General features: G+C 41.5%; 1 protein-coding gene across 4 annotated transcripts in view; it reads right to left on the bottom strand.

Annotated features, from left to right (window-relative positions):
* Positions 1-19,274, bottom strand: part of cadm4 (cell adhesion molecule 4) — a 154,873-nt gene that overhangs the window by 18,001 nt on the left and 117,598 nt on the right. For all 4 annotated transcript variants that reach the window (XM_078252469.1, XM_078252468.1, XM_078252466.1 and 1 more), the window contains exons 2-5: positions 15,806-15,952; positions 9,306-9,593; positions 6,532-6,693; positions 4,704-4,794 (exon numbers count right to left, since the gene is read on the bottom strand). In XM_078252469.1, the coding sequence (XP_078108595.1) occupies positions 4,704-4,794; positions 6,532-6,693; positions 9,306-9,593; positions 15,806-15,952 (688 nt within the window). The remainder of the gene's footprint in view (positions 1-4,703; positions 4,795-6,531; positions 6,694-9,305; positions 9,594-15,805; positions 15,953-19,274) is intronic.

Below are 19,274 nucleotides of genomic sequence, written 5' to 3'. Positions count from 1 at the left end.
GCCTTAAATTGAAATCGGACAAAAGTGTTAGCTTTGTAAGACCTTAGGGTAGCTGTGATATACATGCTGTAACGAAATTCAAACTGAAAAATGGGTGGGATACCACTAGTTGATGCTGTGATTTTGGAAACGTGTTAACAATCACAAAACAAACTGCGGTTACCCCTGTGTGTAATGCTGCATGATGGCACTGCTGGCCCTGCAGAAGGACTATGGTGATGGAAGAATCAGGAGAGAAAGAGACTTCAGTGACAATGACGATGACTGGCTAATATGCCGATTTAAATTCCCTAAAGCTGTGCTCTTGGATCTATGTACTGAAGTGGGTCCAGTAGAGAGGGCAACGCGCCGGAACCGTGCCATCCCGGTCCAAATACAGGTCCTCACCACTCTGGGGGCAACCGGCTGTTTCCTGAGGGAAATGGCAGACAGCTAAGTGTTTTATATAAATATTATAATCTTCAACTTTATCACTAAGGTTTGTTTGGATATAATATATAGTTCTGTTAAATCTTATCATATAGGTCTGGTATATCGAAGCTGTCCCCGAGTGCCGTAATGCCTGCTGTTTTGGACAATATTATTAATATAGGTAGTCTATCCATCAGGTTTACCTACACTGTGCGAGAAAAGGCTGAAATTATAGTTCAATCTGCAGCAATTCCCGAGCGTCTGAGAAGTGTTTTGCTTTTTCCCCGCCAGTCGTCGTAAAGAAAGAACAACTGCCAGGGTTGTTAACATACTGATCAGCATTCATGAGGTGCTTTGAATTGACTATTTATGGTTAAAAATGGGCGTGTTCAGGGCGGGATAAGAGGCTGATTCACGTACGCACACTTGTGGGTAATCTGTGATTTATAAAGGGAACATTGCTTACAGATGTGCGTACGCACAGTTTTATAAATCAGATTTTTTTTTTTTGGCGTACACCATTTTTGGCTTTTGGGCGTACATATACTTTTAGTAAGGAACCTCCGCACAGTTTTATAAATGAGACCCCAGGTGTTTTTTATCCATCCGTCAAACATTAAATGTCAGTTGATACCACAGATACAACTCTTCTGGTTGTGATCAAACATAGAAGCACACTACATCTTTGGCACTATGGTGTCATGATAACAAAAATATCCTGATTGATTTAGTGATACTGGACATTTACATGTGATATATTAGACACCCTTGGTTTGACTTCAATTATAATTCAAGCGATGATGCATTTGGGATTACATAGCCCAAAGGGGGCCTTCGTCATATGTAAAGGACAGCATGTGGTCGCACTTAATTTTGATAGTCTATTTCTTAAAAATTTCCTAGAGAAGAATTGATACAAAGTTGCTGTTCAGTTCTAAGAATGGTTTCCTAGAATGAACCAAGATATATTGCAGTAATTATAGGAAATATAGTGAAGTTGGAGGAGATTAGTAGTACTTGGTAATTACTTGAAGTTTCCAAGAAAGGCCCCTGGAATAATGTGGGATGGTAATTATATAGAAAGAGGTCAACTTTGTGTTCATTTCAACAACACATAATAAAGTGAGAAGATCTCTTTTAGGCAGCTGGCTATTTTAAGCTGGAAGAAGCTCTCACAAATGTTCCTTTTTATCTCTTTGAAACCTGTATTAAGGGCTGATAAAGCGCATATGTTCTCCTTATAGTGATGCCCTGTTTTACTCTGACACATTTGGTAGCCATCCAGGAAAACTGCTGTTTTCTGCTGCGGCCAGTGTAAAGCTCCACTGGAGCAGGTAGAGATTACTCAAGTAAGATTCCACAATAGCTAGAAGAAGTGTTTGTGTAAGGTGGATGGTAATTACTTGGGAGATAACAGCCTGGTCTCACAGAATTCCGTGAAATGATCACAAACTGTTAACACCGCATTATGTGGTGGTGGCACAGAATGTGTGAAAATCCCATCTGGCCACCACGGAAAACAATGCCAATGTAAAGTAAATGAGAAGATGACGTAGCATTAGGAGCGACTACGGTAGCGAGTAGTATGAAAGCCAGAAAATCCGCGTAGGGAGGGTGGCTGGGGTGGTGGATGGGTCAAACACAGGACTTTCACCCAGGAGACCGGGGATTGTGTCCCGCGTGTCACGTTTCCTAAACCCAACCGTAACCGTACCGTTCTTTTCCTAAACCCAACCGTCCCGTTGTTGTCCCGTGTGTCATGGAAACGTAAGCCCACCCACGACCTTTTCCTTAACTTAAGGGTCCATGTTCATTTCACCGAATTCTTCCTTGGGCCCATCACGGAATTTTCGGCGATCCGTGTTCATTTCACGGAATTCTTCCGTGGGCCCATCACGGAATTTTTTGCGATTCCGTGAAACTGCCACAGATTTTGAGTTAAGGGGCCGTGTTCATTTCACAGAATTCTGTGAGATCAGGTTGGGAGATAAACAGTATATGTAATAAAGCTGTCTGTGTGATATTCATAGATCAAATTTGATTAATTTTTCTGGCCCATAAATCAAACTTCTGGCAAACAACATGGGTACATCTACAAGAACTATTCCAAACTGACCTGCTGCAGTTTCTTTACTTTATCGTTAGTATTATTTTCACATATGTTTTTATTGTTTTTGAAAATTGCTCTGAGAAAATACAAAGAAACATTACCATATACTTCAACCTCATCAGTTTACCTGTGACTGTGACCTTTTGGCCTTTGTAATCATTCTAGCTTGCTGAATTCAAGCTTATTTTACATTTATACTTAACCCTCAAAAGACGCACCGGCGAGTCCAAGTGATGTTTGACAACACTTGTATTCAAAAAGTGATATTAAAAAATTTCATTTGAGATATTTATTTACTATTTTATTGATATATTACACAACTTTTGTGAACCCAAGACTTTTCTAAATTCATTTCAAGCACCACAACAATTGAGTGTAAGTTTGTTTTCACAAGAGATTTGAGAAAATTCAAAAAGTGAACATCAACTTTTCAGCTTTAGGGCCGAACTATCTCTTTACACATTGCTCTGGGACAAATGTGGGCCTCACTCTCAGAAAGCTGAACTGAACTAAAGCCAGCACCAATCTTACCCTCCAAACAAATTGCCAGAATGAAAGCAGAGCCATTTAGCCTTGTAGCGGTCTGTGCAGCTATCAGCTGTTTAGTGAAGTTAACCTAAACCCAAACAGTTTTACGTGAATACTTGCAGTCCATTAACATTGTGTTTTAATTTTTTTTTAAGTTTGTAAGGATTGACGTTGAACTTGGCAACTTTCTGCATGTTGCTGTCAATCAAACGCTTTCTGTGTATCCTGAAGCCGATTTGTCAGGACTCAATGCAGCTTTTCAAGCACAAACGCTTTGTTGAGACAAACCTTTTATACTTTCTAAATATTTTGTCAGGAATTCATTATGGAACAAGAGAAACCACATAAACACACCGCTATGACAACCCAAAATAATCCATAAGCAGTGTTTGTGCCAGTTGGTAAATGTGCCAGTTTCATATCTTGTTGAAGGTGAAGCTGAACGATTCCATTTCTTTTTCAACCCACAAAAAGTCATCAAACTTCCTTAAACACTGATCTCAAATATATACATATACTGTATATATACTAGGGGTGGTACGGTTCGTGAAAAAACATCCGAACCGCTCGGTTCGCATGTCTCGGTTCGGAGCGTGTGAGCGTCGCACGGTTCATCAGTACACTGTTAATGTGCACTAACCACTTACTGCAGTAGTGCCCACTTTCGACACCTATGTTAAAACACTTACTGGAAACGACGAGGGGGATGAGCGTGACAAAAGCAACACATGGCAGCTGATTGGACGAACGAGTCACGTGGTTCTTGCTGGTCCCGAATTTCAAAACAGACTCTAATTGCGTCTCGTTCTGAATATGATCTCGTATTTTATGAAAATAGTTCACCGAAAAGTGTTTCTGAAAACATTTGAAGCGAGAAATAGGCCATGCAGTTGCTGAATCTGTCTGCTTTTTTGATTGACAAAGGTCAGTTTAAAAGATTTTGAGAGGCGCCGAGCAGACCGCTCCTCAGGTGGAGTGTGGAGTGCTGCAGGTCACGTCACATGCAGAAATGGGAAGTGGGAGAGATAAGGAAGGCTGCCCGGAGTTGGAGGATGCGCCAGCGTCGTATATAGTCTGGTGTGTGGGAACATTTTGGATTTCATGTTACCTACGATGACGGAAGCGGAAATAAAACAATAGATAGAACTGCCACTGTATGCATGTATTGTGCAACATGCATTCAATATGCTAATTTTAGCTATATATATCATATGCTGAAGTATATTTCTGGAGTGTTAAAGATTAAAAGAAAAAATAACAAGAACCGTACAGAACCGAAAACCGTGACCCTAAAACCGTGATACGAACCGAACCGTGGATTTTGTGAACCGTACCACCCCTAATATATACATAATTAGAGGACAGCTAAGGTCAGTGACCCAGAGTCAGGTGAAATTAGGTTTCTCCCTTTCTCCTTTTTTTGTTATCTTTACTGTCAATACTAATGATAGCAGCAGTAACTTGTTTGTTTATGTACAGTATGTGTGCATGTGATCGGTACCACCACATTATCAGACTGTATAGGAACAATTGTGTCATTATGTTGAGTGTAAAAGGAGGGCATAAATAGCATTTACTGAAGGCCCAAAACAATTATAACACATGTACACACACACACACACACACACACACACACACACACACACAGACTTACAGAGGGTTCCCAGTGACAGAGCAGGTGAGGCTGAGCGAGTCGCCCTCTCGCAAAATGCCAGAGGGAGGAACAATTCTCACTGTTGGTGCAACTGTGGGGAGAAATAAATAAATCAATGAGTATACATGTGAGAGAAAAAACAAGGACGGCACAGAAAATGAAATGGATCAAAGGGATGAAAAAGAAGCGACAATCAGAAAGGACAGAAAAGAAGATTTAGAAATGAGAGACAAACAAGGAGCGAGGGAACAAAAAGGGAAAAGTGAGAAAGTGGCAGGAAGAAGGGTGTTTAACATCTGTTTCCAAGGCAACCAACCGACAATCCTACGGTTGAGACACCTGTTATCATAAGCAGCCCATCGCTCCAGCAGCTGCTGTACTGCACTTGCTTCAGTAACAGAGCGATGGGAAGCCAAATCCACGCTGACAGTTGGTCATTATTACCAGTTGTCTGGCAGGAGGAACCACCAGCTCGCAGATTGACAAAACTGTTGAATATTAATCATTGTGATCTATCAACCAACATTAGTATACATGTGGCAAATCAATTGTACCAGAACAACTTGCTGAATATGAATAATATCACCAATGGTAAATATGTATATATGCCTGTGGAATGTTTGACTTTCCAAGATTATTTGACATATTGTGGGAAGAATCATATTGAACTGTCAGTAATACTAATATGAGAAGAGAACAAATTGAATAATTGAGTATGTGTTGCCTTGTTGAATAGCATCACAGTGACACTGGAGGAGAAAATGAACTTCATCGCTCAACTAATGACAATGAAAATCTCAATCTGGTGCCTCTCAATTGATTTTACTTTGTTTTCTGAATTTAAAAAGGGATTTGCAGACAAAATAAGACAAATAAATGTCATTATTAAAAACTAATCATTCCTGCATTGTAAAAAAGGTAACATTTTGTTTGTCCTCACATCAAAAAAACAAAAGACAGAAAAGTCAAAAGTAATAGAAGCAAACTTAACATGTTTGATGGGATTAGAAGCAAAGAACATGGATTTACATTTCAAATTCATTAAATGAATGATGACTTTTCCAAGGATATACTGTAGCCTAGATTATAGCTGTCTGACATTTTCAAGATTAATCCTACTGTGAAAATATTGAGAATTCATCTTAAATTAAAAACATGGGTCTATCTGAACTTTTTGCCCTGAGTGAATATTAGACTTAAGCCAGTTATAAATTTAAATCTCTCAGTAGTCACTCTTTGCTTTCGCCTGCCTCAAATGGACGTGTGTGCAGGGATTTCACAGCATACCAACCTGTGCAAACAAGCCAGCAAAATCAATCAATCCGAGAACAGTATGGGGATCATTGCACATACTAATGTGACCCAGGTTTTCTCAGATGATGTTGGTTAGCTCTCTAAACCAGAACCCTAACCTGGCCGCAGGCCTGTTTCTGCCAGCTCTCTGCATGACGAGATTTGTATGTATGAGAACAGGTCTCATAAAGGGCAGCTTTGAATATCACTGTTAAAATCCTGGACTGTGTATAAATGAGCTTCAGTCTAAAATGAGATATCCACCATTTGAAAAATGAGGCTGCTACCCTGACAAAAGTATTGCTGGCATTAAAGTAAAACACTATAATGAATATTCCTGAAGTAGCAACTTCAGTGACAGCCACACAGATGGAATAATCAATGTTTTTTAAAATATTCGGCAATGAACGTCATGTTACTTCATTTGTTGCCAAGATGGATAGAAAGTGCTTTGATATTAAGTGCGCACACACACACACACACACACACACACACACACACACACAAACGCACTTTGACTGAAGGAGAGACTTACAATACACATCCAGGCGATAGTGTCGAATCCTCTTCTGCCCGCCGAGTGCTGGGTGGAACGCCTCGCAGCTCAGCGCCGCACCATTGTCTTTCCTTTCTACCGGGATCCGGATGGTGCTGGACACGCTGAACGTCTTTGCGTTGTCCTGCTGGGATACCACACCTGGAGAGAGAAAGATGCGATGATGAAAGGAAAGAAAACAGGTGGGGTGGCCAAAAAACAAGCTAGCAGCCAAAACATTCCTGTTTTCCCTCATTCCCTGCTGAGACATCACACCTATGGTGGGAAAGGGAGAGAGAAGGGGAGGACAGAGGGAGTAGAAAGAGGAGACTTTTAGAGGAGAGCACAGAGGTGGAACGAAGAAGTAAGCAGACTGAAGAATTTAGAAGAAGTTAGTGACTGATGAATTAGCTTTTTACAGCAGGACCAAGTACAGGTAGAGGGGAGGATGGGTGGTGGGAATATAATAAGAGTGAGAAAAGAGAAAGCAATTTGCATCTTTATTTCATAGCAATTATGAGCAGCAGAACTGTTTGTTTGCAGATGGCAAATCAACTGAATATTGTGTGTGCGTGAAAGAATGTGAGACAGAGATGAGGGAGAGAGAGGGATAAAAGAGTGAATATGCATAACTGAATTGAGATTTTAACCGAGCCAGACGTGGCGAGAGAGGGACGTCAAAGGAGCAGGGCGAGAGAAGAAAGGCAAAGGAGAGAGGGACTCATAGACGAGAGACAGAGAGGGCAGCAAAACGGGCATGACTGATGGGGTAGTGCGGGGAGGGGGGCGAGGAGAGCTGCGGCGAGTCCAGACATGAAAGAGGACGATAAGAGTGCCAAGCCAGATGCACAGTGGAAGACAGATGCAAGAAGGGACGAGGAGGAGAGACTGAAGGAGGAAGGATGAACAGTGGAGTGATATGGTCATGTATTGGGAGTTTGTGCTTGTTGAGGCAGAATACAACAATATTACTTATATCGCGCTGAGTTTTCAATTATTGCCGGCGAGCAAATGAGAGCAGGCCCAATCGAAGCGTGAGAGACAGCGGTGGGTGTAGATGAGCAGGAATAAGGCAGCGTTGGGAAGATAGTGTCTTAATTAGAGAGCGTTTTCTCATATCTGTTGGGATCTGCCTCCAACCTTTAGTGTCACAGTTCATTTAGCTCAGGGCCAAAAGAGAGGGGAGGGGTGGGGGGAGGGAGGGGAAGGGAGTAGAGAAAAGAGTAGTGGAAATAGGATGAAATGAGATGAAACAGGAGGGAAGAAGAAGAGAAGAAACAGGAGGAGAGGGAAGGAGCATTAGTAAAAAAAAGATGAGACGAGAGAGACAAAAGTGCGGCCCCTCTCCGTCTCCTTGACTCTTAAAGCCCTTTGCAAGATGAAAAGTGTCATGTCTTTGTCACCAGTGAAATTGAAAGGAGAAAAAGACAGAAAAATTAGATAAAAAGAAAGGGAAGGGAGCAAAGTCGAAGGACAGACAGGGGAGAGACAGAATGATGGTGACAGGCGTGTTACGACAGAGAGACAAAAATAGCAAGTAAAAGAGACAACATGAAGTTTGAAAGTGCAAAACATTGCTTAATGCATGTCCCAAAAACTGTTGACACCAGATTATCGCACACTATTTTTTCTGATCCGTGTGAGTTATTTCAGGGCGGGGAGTAAGAATTAATGAATAATGCAAACCATTTCACTGCGATTTGTACTTTTAAACAATGCTGTCAGCACTGTTTAAAAGTCTAAGATGAATTGAATAAAAAAGAATAGCCACAAGCTTTGCATAAATGAGTCTCCAAATGTGTTGTTTGTACTCAGTCAATTGAACAAGGTTTTTGAGGAATTCAAATCAAAACGTAGCATTATACACAAATGCTGATTTAAACTAAACTTAAAAATATTATTTCTCAGGGGTTAAGTAGACTGAAAACAGGGGAAGGATCAGTCTCAAATGTATTATTGAGTGAAGGGCCCCTTTAACTGGGAGATAGATGGATTAATAGATCAATGCAACAGATTTAGCTCACAAATTTGATCAAAAGCAAAGAAGTAGGGACTTAGATGATGGTGAATTAAAAAGTGTCTCTTTGTGAATGTGTGAAAGAGAGGTAGAGTGAGAAAATCTGGAGTGTTTGTAGCATCTGTGCTTTCTTGTAATGGTGTACTTGTCAGATTATGTCCAAATAAAACACATTTGAAATAGAATTTTAAATGGGAGAGCATTTAGACAGGGGGACATGTGCATCTGTTTTGGTAGAAAGAGAATTTGACTAGTGGACGCATTAAAAAGACAGCACTGAAATCTATCTTATACTTGCAGTTGATGTCTGCCTTCTCAACACATAGATCAACATATGTAGATATTTACTTCTATGAACTTATGACTCTTCCTCGAAGTAACGGAGACAGAAAAGTGAACACAGTTCACATCTCACAATGTGTGTTTGATCATCTGAAACTAGATTGTCGCCTATAAATATTGCAAAGAACACTTGATCAAAATCATGGAAACAGGAGGAGAATAAAGACTTTAGCAGCCCCACAGCCAAAACCTTAATTTTCTTCATCCATTCATCTTAACCTGCTCTCATCAACTGATCCATCTGCCATTTCCTCTGTCAATCCATCACCCTTCCATTAATCCTTCTTTTATTCAGCACTTATTTTGTGATATTATCCACCCATTTCACTTCACCTGTCCTATATCCCCCCATTAGCTTCCTCATTTATCTCTCATAATCACCAAACCATCCATTCGTCCATTGTCAGCCAGGTACCTGGTATCTCACGGCCGTTACGAATCCAGCGCAGGGTGGCAGCCGGCTTGCTGCGCGGCGACAAACAGGTGAGCTCCACCTCGCCACCCTCCATGGCCTCCTGCTTCACCTCCACCGTGGGCGTCTCCGGGGGCACCGAAACTGAGAGCGTCGCCACCTGGTGGTGCGTGGCATCCGTGTAGAGCTGGCAGAAGTAGCCGCCCTCATCCGTCACGCTGACGTTGGTCAACGTGATGCGCACCAGCCTCGGGGTGAAGAGTACCATCTGGAAACGGTCATCCTTCAGGGCTGGAGGTGGACAAAGATAACGGCAGGAGTAGAAGTGGCATGGAGATGGGGGGTGGAAGCAGGACAGCGTGGGATGGGGTTGTTGGAGAGGAGGGGGAGTGGGGAGAGGAAGTCGAGGTGGGAGGGAAAAGAGGGGAGGTATGATGGTAGAGAAGATGGGGGGGGGGGGTAAGTGACAGGAAGAGAGGTAAGATCAAGGAGAGGGAAGGTGAGTACATCAGTCATTGGTAGAAAAAGCACACTGTCTGTGAAGTGAGACTAAATTAAAATAAATGCTAAATACTTTATTCATGTGTAAAATCAAATGGAAAACAACAACAGAAAATATTTTACTCTGGGTCAGTGTAATTGATTCATTTTTTCCTAATGCTTCAGGGACAGACACAGAGCATTAAGAATTGTTTTTGTCATGGTGCTTTGCTTGTTTGAAATACACCACATACACACACAAGCTAAGACTGCCAAATTGAGTCTCATATTAAAGAACTTGTTTTAATACACTTTACTGGCAGGCTTTTTTCTTGCTTTATTTTGAATTTGTGGGTTGCTCATTGACAGACCATTTATACCTGTGTAAACCTAGCAAGATAATCAGACTGAATTAGCACTTTGTTTCACTACATTGTGTTCACGTTAGCCGTTTTCTGTTTCCGGAAACATTACCCTAACCAATCAATAAGTGATGTATCCGTCCTGCCGAAGCAGTTAGCCTAGGGATGCTAGTGACGTCAGAGCAAAGTCAGTTACCGATCCGGTGGGTTACTGAGGTAGACATGTGAACCAGCTGTCTCGGCGAATTATTAGCCTAGCTCAGAGTGGGTTAGCTCACTCGAGTGATAAGAAAGAGATCCCTCCAATCTTGCAGTCTTATCAGTGACTAAATCGGTTTCATCATACACAAAGGCTCTGGCGGCCTGTCATTTTTGGCATTTTACCTGCCCCACACTAATTGGCTTGGTTATTTATTTATTTTTTCCAACAACTGTCATTGACCACAACACTAGTCCTACTTGGATTGCTAGAAAATCTTCCATGTGGCCAGTGATTCAGAGGTCTGCGTGGAGCCATGCTAATGAAAAGCTGCACCACCTACAGGGAAGTGATATCAGTTCAGACCTATAGCTGTAGGTTCGCTGATGTTGCCACTTACTTGCCAAGAAAGTGACAGTTGCTGGAATTGCTTCTACTTTTCTTGCCAATAAGGGCACAGCTTAGATTGACTACAAGTCCAAAGTTGCAGGGCGGAAAGTGCTTTGCTTTGTTGATCTGCAGTTGAATGACATTGGCCAGGCCTGGCTGAAGACACTTTGCATCAATAACACCATGTATCTGTGTTAATGAATGTCTATAGTATATTTTACTTTTTCGATTTATCTTTGAAAATACAGTACATTTACCTTTCTGCCGGTATTAGCAAGTACATCATACAAGTGAAGTGAAGGGCTGCTTTAATTGAGTGGTATAACATTTTCAGCTTTGTAATCAGTTATTCCTTAGCCTCAAGATAGTTTGTTCTGTATTAGCAAACAGCCAGTTCTATCTCCCACAGTCTGGAACGAGAATAGAGTTTTCACCACCCTCTAATATGTGATGTCACTTCGATGGACAGCGCTGCAGAGGAAAAACGGCAAAACACGGGAGAAATAGTGACTGTGACAGCACCCCAGACAGTTTTCCGCTCTGGAATTGATAGTGCTGCTAAATCTAAAGCTCAGTTTGATATAAAAAAGTTCAGACAGAGTTTGCAAAGTCAGTCTCGATGGAGCAGCTCTAGGGTGTACATTAATACAACATAACAGATGTCTTGGTTCAGTCATTTCCAGCATTGAGAGAGACTGTTGTTCATTTTCCCAAGCACTGATTGGACTATCCTAAACCAGAATGTATTAATTCATTCTCTTCGTAACTGCTTGTTTTATTCCTCTGTAAGCCCATTTCTAATTAGTTTCTGGCATTTTTATTGTTGATCTTATTAGGTTTTAATCATAATGGTTTTACTCGCTGTGAAGAACTTGGTAACTCTTTTGAAGACTGCTATGCAAATATAGTGCTTATTGCACAACCAAACATGATTTCAGGAAAGCTTTTTAATTGAGTAGTGCTGTCCTTTGAGTCAGTGAGGCTAAATACTACAATTGTTCACAGTGTAAACTTTGTACAATTCAGAAGATGAAAAATAAACAAAGATTGGAAACAAAGAGTAAAACTACTTTTACTTTCTTTCTCTCTTTTTACGTCCAATCCAAACACTCGCTTACCAACCCCATAATGCACATAGGAGAAGGAAAGGAAAGTACCGAGAGGATGAGAAGAGTTGAATGTGCAACACTTTTCCTTTTGTTTCTTAAGAAAGAGTAGAATCTATGGTAAGAAAAACACTAATAACAGCCTGTGGGTGACACTGGCTCGATATCCATAGATTCTCATTCAAGACTTACTTTGTATCGACTTGACTGTGAAATCTCTCCCTCACCCCCCATCTCTATTTTACTCCCTGTCTTCACTCCTTTGTGTTGGCTTCGGCTTACGTAGAGAACAGCAGACATTACCCTGATGTAACAACCGGCCATCTTGCAGCATAATTCATCACACATACTAGAGTATAGATATTGGCTTTGTGTGGGCATGTGTGCCAGAGAGAGTGGAGGAGAAAGAAAGAAAGAATGAATGAGAGAAATAGTCTAATATAGCTCCATAATGCGACAGGCGGGAAAAAATAATATAGATAGAGTCAGAAATCCACAGGGGACTGAGAGAGCGGCCTGGAGCAATGTAGTAAGTCCACTCTTCCTGGAAGTATACCCCACTAATCACTCTACCACACCCCCAAAATGTCCCCTCCACCGGATGGTAGCGAGAGCATTGTGAGCTGTTCCCCACAGATAGGTAAATCTTTTTTTCCCTCTATGCACTAAATGGCAACGAAATGTCAGACTTCTGTTCAAGTCCAACTTCACCTTTATTGTCCTATCTCATTTGCATGCTGAGGAGAGTTGGCAATAGGGGGAGAAAGAGAGATATGGACCACTGAGGAGAAAGGGTCCATTTGGTTAGTTCCACTGCTCTATTATAGCTATCATTCCCCACAATCTCATAAAACACACCCCTGGCTGGTTGCTCTCCTGCAAAACAGGCAGCCTAATTCACAGCACTTACAGCAGCGCCTCTATTTGGGCAGTTAGTGTGGAATGGCTCGGCACAGACAGGCCTCAGTTTGTTAGCCTGATATCTGGGTGCCAGATGGGCAATAGGCAGAAATGGAAGAGCCCTACAGCGAGTGATAGAGCAAACTTGGAGGTAGAAAGAGCCAGAGTGAGATGTAATTCACACTCCTGGAAAATGTCCCCAACGAGGCTTTTCAGTGCTTACGTGAGCTAAATTAGTAACAGGAAGCCATCTATACTTTATACCTTGCCTAACCTTTGGATCATTTCCCAGTGCTGTCTCTCTCCCCATCGCCTGACGCTCCCTTGTCTTACTCTCCCTGTTGCGGTCTTTCTTAACTGTCATCTCATCCTCCCCCACTCCTTTCTTTATTCACTCTCATTTTCTCTTTCATTCTAGCTTTCACATTCCTTCTTCCTCCTCGCTCTGATTAGGCTTCATCGTGCTTTCCGAACGGTGCAAGTCCCGTGTCTCGTGGGAGAGCATACGGGGCGGCTCTGTTTAAATACTTAATGGAACTTACCAGCAGTGCTGATCTCATAGAATTGGGGGGAAGAGTTCAAAGTAAGGTTTCCAAAAGCAGCGACCTCTACTACCCAATTAAGGCCGCTCCGTGATCGCGGAGACTAACAAGTGAAGAAAAGTTGTGTAAAACTAAAGTATTTGAAGGCTGTACCAGTGAACAGTGAAATCAGCTCTTTTTTCTTCCGTAATTTAGTCTGATCTTGGCGTACTGGTCCGCAAATCTTTAGTGACTACTGCTTTGACAGAGACTGTACCCGAGGGGTGTGTGGAAGTCTTGATTGTTGAATCAATGTAATTACAAGTGCTAGAAGTTGCAATGAATACACATGTGAAAATGTGTTCAAGCGGAAACTTTCACATATAGAAATATTACACAAATATACATAAATATATTTATGCCTTTTAGTTGCAAGGTTTTGCATTTATTTTCGGTGGTTAAAAACAGGTTCATGTATGTTCAAGCAGTTCTTGGACAGTTTGAGCAAAGTTTATCTTCATATAAGCTAGTGTGTGAAAGTTTGGAATTAATTTGCCATTTTATATACTGGAGAGATGATGAATATGCAGCCATGTTAAAGGAACACGCCGACTTATTGGGACTTTAGCTTATTCACCGTAACCCCCAGAGTTAGATAACTCCATACATACCCTTCTCATCTCCGTGCGTGTCGTAACTCTGTCTGACGTACCCACCGCAAGCCTCGCTTAGCACAGATCCTGGAGGTAACCGGCTGCAACTATCCTACTGCTCCAAATAAGTGACAAAATAACGCCAATATTTTCCTATTTACATGTTGTGATTTGTGTAGTCACAGCCTGTACAAATACAAAGGTCACATGAGACACAACCATCTTCTAACCGTTCACAAACTGGGAACTATATTCTCAGAAAGGCGAAGCATTTGCTACTTCTGCTACTTGGGTGAAGTGATTTGCTCGCAGCACCTGAGAAGCGCCGTGGTGAGGAGCAGAGAGTTACAACGGTGCTTTTCAGGTAGTCCCAAGTAGCAGTGCTTCGCCTTCTGAGAATATAGTTCCCAGTTGGTATACGGTTAGAAGATGGTTGTGTCTCATGTGACCTTGTTATTTGTACACGCTGTGACTATACAAATCACAACATGTAAATAGGAAAATGTTGGCGTTATTTTGTCACTTATTGGGAGCAGTAGGCTAGATGGAGCCAGTTACCTCAAGGATCTGTGCTAAGCTAGGCTAGCGGTGGGTGGGTCAGACAGAGTTACGACACGCACGGAGATGAGAAGGGTATGTATGGACTTATCTAACTCTAATGGATACGGTATATAAGCCTAAGTCGCCGTGTTCCTTTAAGGCTGTGTGAGACTGGCACTTGCATGGTGCTTTCAGCTGAGGAGTTCTTTATCTATCACATGCTCAAAAAGCCATAAGACAAATACAAACACTGTAAAATTAGAAACAAACATTTTGGCCATCTGATGCGGTCGTCAGTTCACTCTCAACTCAATTAAATCAGATTAAACTGAAATAATGAATCACAGTTCAAAATATGTCCTGTGTAACAGTAGCAGAATGAGATTAAAATAATAATGTGTATCTTATAAGGTGAGCAAAGGGGGCTCCTTCACACAGCTTCCACAGCCAATTACTGGTAAAACTAGCAGCTGCTAGTGGTTTAGCATACTGTACAAATTATTTTTAACCCTAACCAAAGCATTCATTGGGTTATTAGGTTGACGTGGTCTCTTAAGCTTGAACAACTGAAAACTACTGAAAACTATTTGAATATATTCAAATTCACCCCCTTGCCTTTAACTCTAACAGTTATAAACCACAATTTTACACCATAGCCTTAAGCCTCAGCTAACGTCTTAAGAAGTTTATTATATAGATTACGTAGGGCATAAATAACTATTGCTAACACAAGACATAACGCCAAAATGTTGCTCCAATTAAGCTGCCTCACACGAGTTTCAAAGGCAATGTTTTATCCTTGATTGTTCTTTTGCTCAGAGGTTTCCTAGCAGCACTAACAGAAAAACTGGCTAAGCTGGCAGCTTTTGCTATAATTAGTTAGTTAGAAAAAAGTAGTGTTTGCCTACCCCGAGGCCCTCAATGAAATCTGCCTTCATTATAATATTGGTTACAATGATAATTTGCCATAGTGCCGCCTTTAAGAAAACATGTGATTGCCAAGGCCATGCTCTAATGAGGAGCTGTAATAAGTTCTGATCTCATCACAGGGGTTAAAAGTGGATTATGCAGAGTGCTTTGAACTATGCTTTTAAAACGTTAAAGTAGTCACACTGTTTGGGCAGAGAGGAAAACCATCATCTAAATTAACTCTGGGGTTATCTGACTTTTTAATGTGGAATCGCTTCCAAGGCAAAGTGAGGACATTTGCAATAAGAAAAATGTAAAGTGCAAGTGTTGGTGAGTCATTGCTAATGTCTTTAAAAGACTGGCTTCAAATGGAACTGAGGGCAAATGCATAAACAGATAGATTAGGTCTGTCCGCAGAGACAAATGTGCACGCAGCTACACACCTCGCGTGCCGTTAAAGAAGAGGGTCTGCCGGCGGGGATTCTGGATAACCACAATTGATCCATCGTAGTTCTGCAGGCGGCAGGAGATCTGGGCCGTACCTCCCTCCAAGACTGTCACATTCTCCGCCTGCACCGCCTGACAACGGGCTGAAACAGAGAAAGATGAACGTTGATATAGTGATACAGAGGGTGGGCGATGGAGAGGACGAAAAAAAAGAGGCAGAGAAGAGGATAGGGGCAAATAGGAGGAACAGATGCGGAGAAAATGATGTTCAATTTGCACTGCGCTTGAGAAAGAACCTTTCAAAATGAGGTACTTAAAGCATCCTTCATTTACTCGCTATTCATCATATGGACACAACAAGGGAGAAACAGAGAGGGGGAGGAGAAGAGAGAAGGAGACAGAGTGATGGAGATAAAGAGATTGAGAGCGAGAGAAAAGACACTGAAGGACTCAACAAGTAAAAGAGGGTCCTTATGAACAATGTGTTCTTATGATTATAATCGGGATGATTATAATTACTGCTATTCATCTTTTTACGTGCACAAACACATACAAACAGGCCTATTGCCTCTGGCTAGTCTAAATGAATGCATCAACGCACACATTTGAATACATAATGCCTTATTAAGTCTCTAAGTGGCTGTCTGTCCTGAATTTAGACACACTCCAACACACACACGCCACCACGTGTGTGTATATTAATAGTTTAAACTGCGGTCTCATCGTATGAATCTGTGAACGCCTCAGAGTAAAAAGCTGGCCAAAGTGTAGAGCAGTGAGACCATTGTGGCAGCCTCAAATGCACTTCACACATTCTTAATGCCATTTCTCCAGGTGCCAAACCAAACCAATTGATTACACTCCATTATCCCGATGTAATGGTCCTAATTACAGGTATTTGGAAAGTGCTGGGGGGGAACACTCACTACTTTTGGGAATACATATTGGAGTGCTGTCCTAGTCTTGCCTTACAGTTTTTTTACAGGACCGTTTTTTCAAAACACTACACACAATTAGCACAACCACACACCCAATTAGCAGAACCCCTCAGACCCTTTGCAAAAACTATACACTAATTTATAAAAAACATATGTTGTTACCATATGAAACACACACGTTTCATATGACTTAATTCTGTTTGAACCAGTTACACACTGCTGTTGCTAACCTAAAACACTTTTAGCAATTCTACTTCTCAGTGATTAGAGTATTGTAAATGAAGTACACAGAGAAAGTGCAAATATACAATAAGTTCACCAAACACTACACGAGACCAATGCTGCAGACTGAGTAAAATATAATTTATTTCTCTCCATATACCCAAATCAGTCAACATGTCAACATGGAAAATCACAACAAAACATGTCCCAGTTTTCATGCTACTACAGTAGTGTGCATAACACTGTTAGCTCAGCAAACAACAGACAAACATAAAATACTGTATCCAACAGGTTACAATTACAGTAAAAAACAAAACAACAACAAACAAAATAAAAGATCTGAAAGAAACTAAAAATGCAGTACAGAAAATACTAGACTTACCTGCTGCATTTTTATAGTGCTTAAACCTGAGTGCAATTAAGCAATCATGTGTTTGCGTACCTGATGGCTGTGTTTCACAGATTGGCTCATAGGTGTGGTAATCAGTGCTTTGGAATTGCAAGGAAGTGAAATGATATACTTCTGTGTCTAATGTCTACAAGTGTGTTTAGTGTTTTGCAAATCACTGTGTGTATTATTTTGCAAAACGTGTGAGGCTGACATTGTGCTTATGGTGGTGCACATCTGGGCCAATGTTTTGCTCCTTGAGTGTAAGGTTTTGATAATTGTGTAACACTTATTTCATTGTGTAAGCAATCGGCAAAAACTGTAATATAATTATCCATATTACTGTAAGGATCCAGCATCCATTCTTTAAAGTCTAGCCTCATGTGTGAGTTGAGCATGTTCTGTCTTGTTTTTTGGGGGGAATGAATATGCCCATACACACAGACATCTGTATGAATGTTCATGTGTTTGCACATGCTCCAGGAAGCACACACTCACAAATGAGAATGCATATGAAAACTCAGCAGCCAGGCTTCTCACTGGTTTTAACAGACGGGAACACATTACTCCAATCCTAGCTTCACTTCACTGGCTCCCTGTCCGTTTTAGAATTGATCACTTTAAAGGCCTGACTATATCTCGGAGATGCTTGTCCCATACGAGCCTGTTCGCAGCCTTAGATCCTTGGGCGGGGCCCTTTCAACCGTTCCAAGGTCGAGGCCCTTTCAACCGTTCCAAGGTCGAGGCTTGTGACCAGAGGTGATCGTGCCTTCTCGATCAGGGCGCCTCGGCTTTGGAACGACCTGCCCGAGGAGATAAGGCTTGCTGAATCAGTGACTTCTTTTAAGTGACTTCTTAAAAGACATTTTCATAGACTTGTTTTTTATGTGATGCTGTCTTTTTATCTTTTTATCCTTTTGCCTTTTCTCTGTTCATCGCCACTTACGGACTGTTCTCCTATAACTTGCTATTTCCACTTATCTTCAATCTACTTGCAAATTTTCTTTTTCTCCTTCCTGTCCTTTAGAGCTGCCCCATCTTTTGTTGCGTCTGTACAGTTATGTGTATTGATGTGCTGTGTACATTTATGTTTTGTTTATGCTTTTGTTTCTTCTGTTAAAGCACTTTGTAAGCTGTTGTATTTAAAAGTGCTATACAAATAAAAGTTAAATATATACACACATGGCAAAAAGTCATGCGGAGTGACACAGACACTCACAGAAACGTTTGTACATTCTTTTCTAACAAACTTTTCTGGCTCCTAAACCAAATATTTTTAGACAAGGAGGCTGAGAAACAGCAGAGTGCCTCTTTGATGTTGCTGACAGCCCAAGAGTCAGTAATGAGGAGGTTGATTATGCTCTGATTGGAGCGCCCTCAGTGTTTGTGGGTCAGGCTGTTGACACAGCTCGGCTAAGTCACACCTCCCGCTGAGCACAATGGACACAGTGCTCGCAATTGCAATTCAAATGATTTATGCACAATTAGCCATAAGGCTCCAGCCAGCAGTGGAAAGTGATTGCATTTAAGAGAGTACCAGTCTGCTGGGCTCCCAAAACTAGTATTTACCAATTTGCATTCCCTCTCTCCCAGGCAAAGTTTGTGGCAATGGGGATGATTTAGAGAAGGAACGACATCAATTTCGGAACGACATCAATATCGAAGCATGATGATAAAGCAGGCAATAAGAAGTGCCGATGAAGACGACGGGACTATACATATTTTACTGCTGGGTCTAGCAGAGCTCTTTAAAACACCTTCAGAAGGCTGGAAATGTTGTGAGACAAACAGATGGTCGCTGTCATGGCAGGAGTTGCTGACGTGACTGCTTTGGGCCAAAATTAATGTCTGTATCTGCAACCAAGTGTGTCCTAAGTTTCAGTGTGTGTGTGTGTGTGTGTGTGTGGGTGTTTGCGC

Source organism: Sander vitreus, chromosome 6, assembly GCF_031162955.1.
Source record: "Sander vitreus isolate 19-12246 chromosome 6, sanVit1, whole genome shotgun sequence".
NCBI classification, from domain to species: domain Eukaryota; kingdom Metazoa; phylum Chordata; class Actinopteri; order Perciformes; family Percidae; genus Sander; species Sander vitreus.
This window is presented reverse-complemented; position numbering and strand designations above follow the sequence as displayed.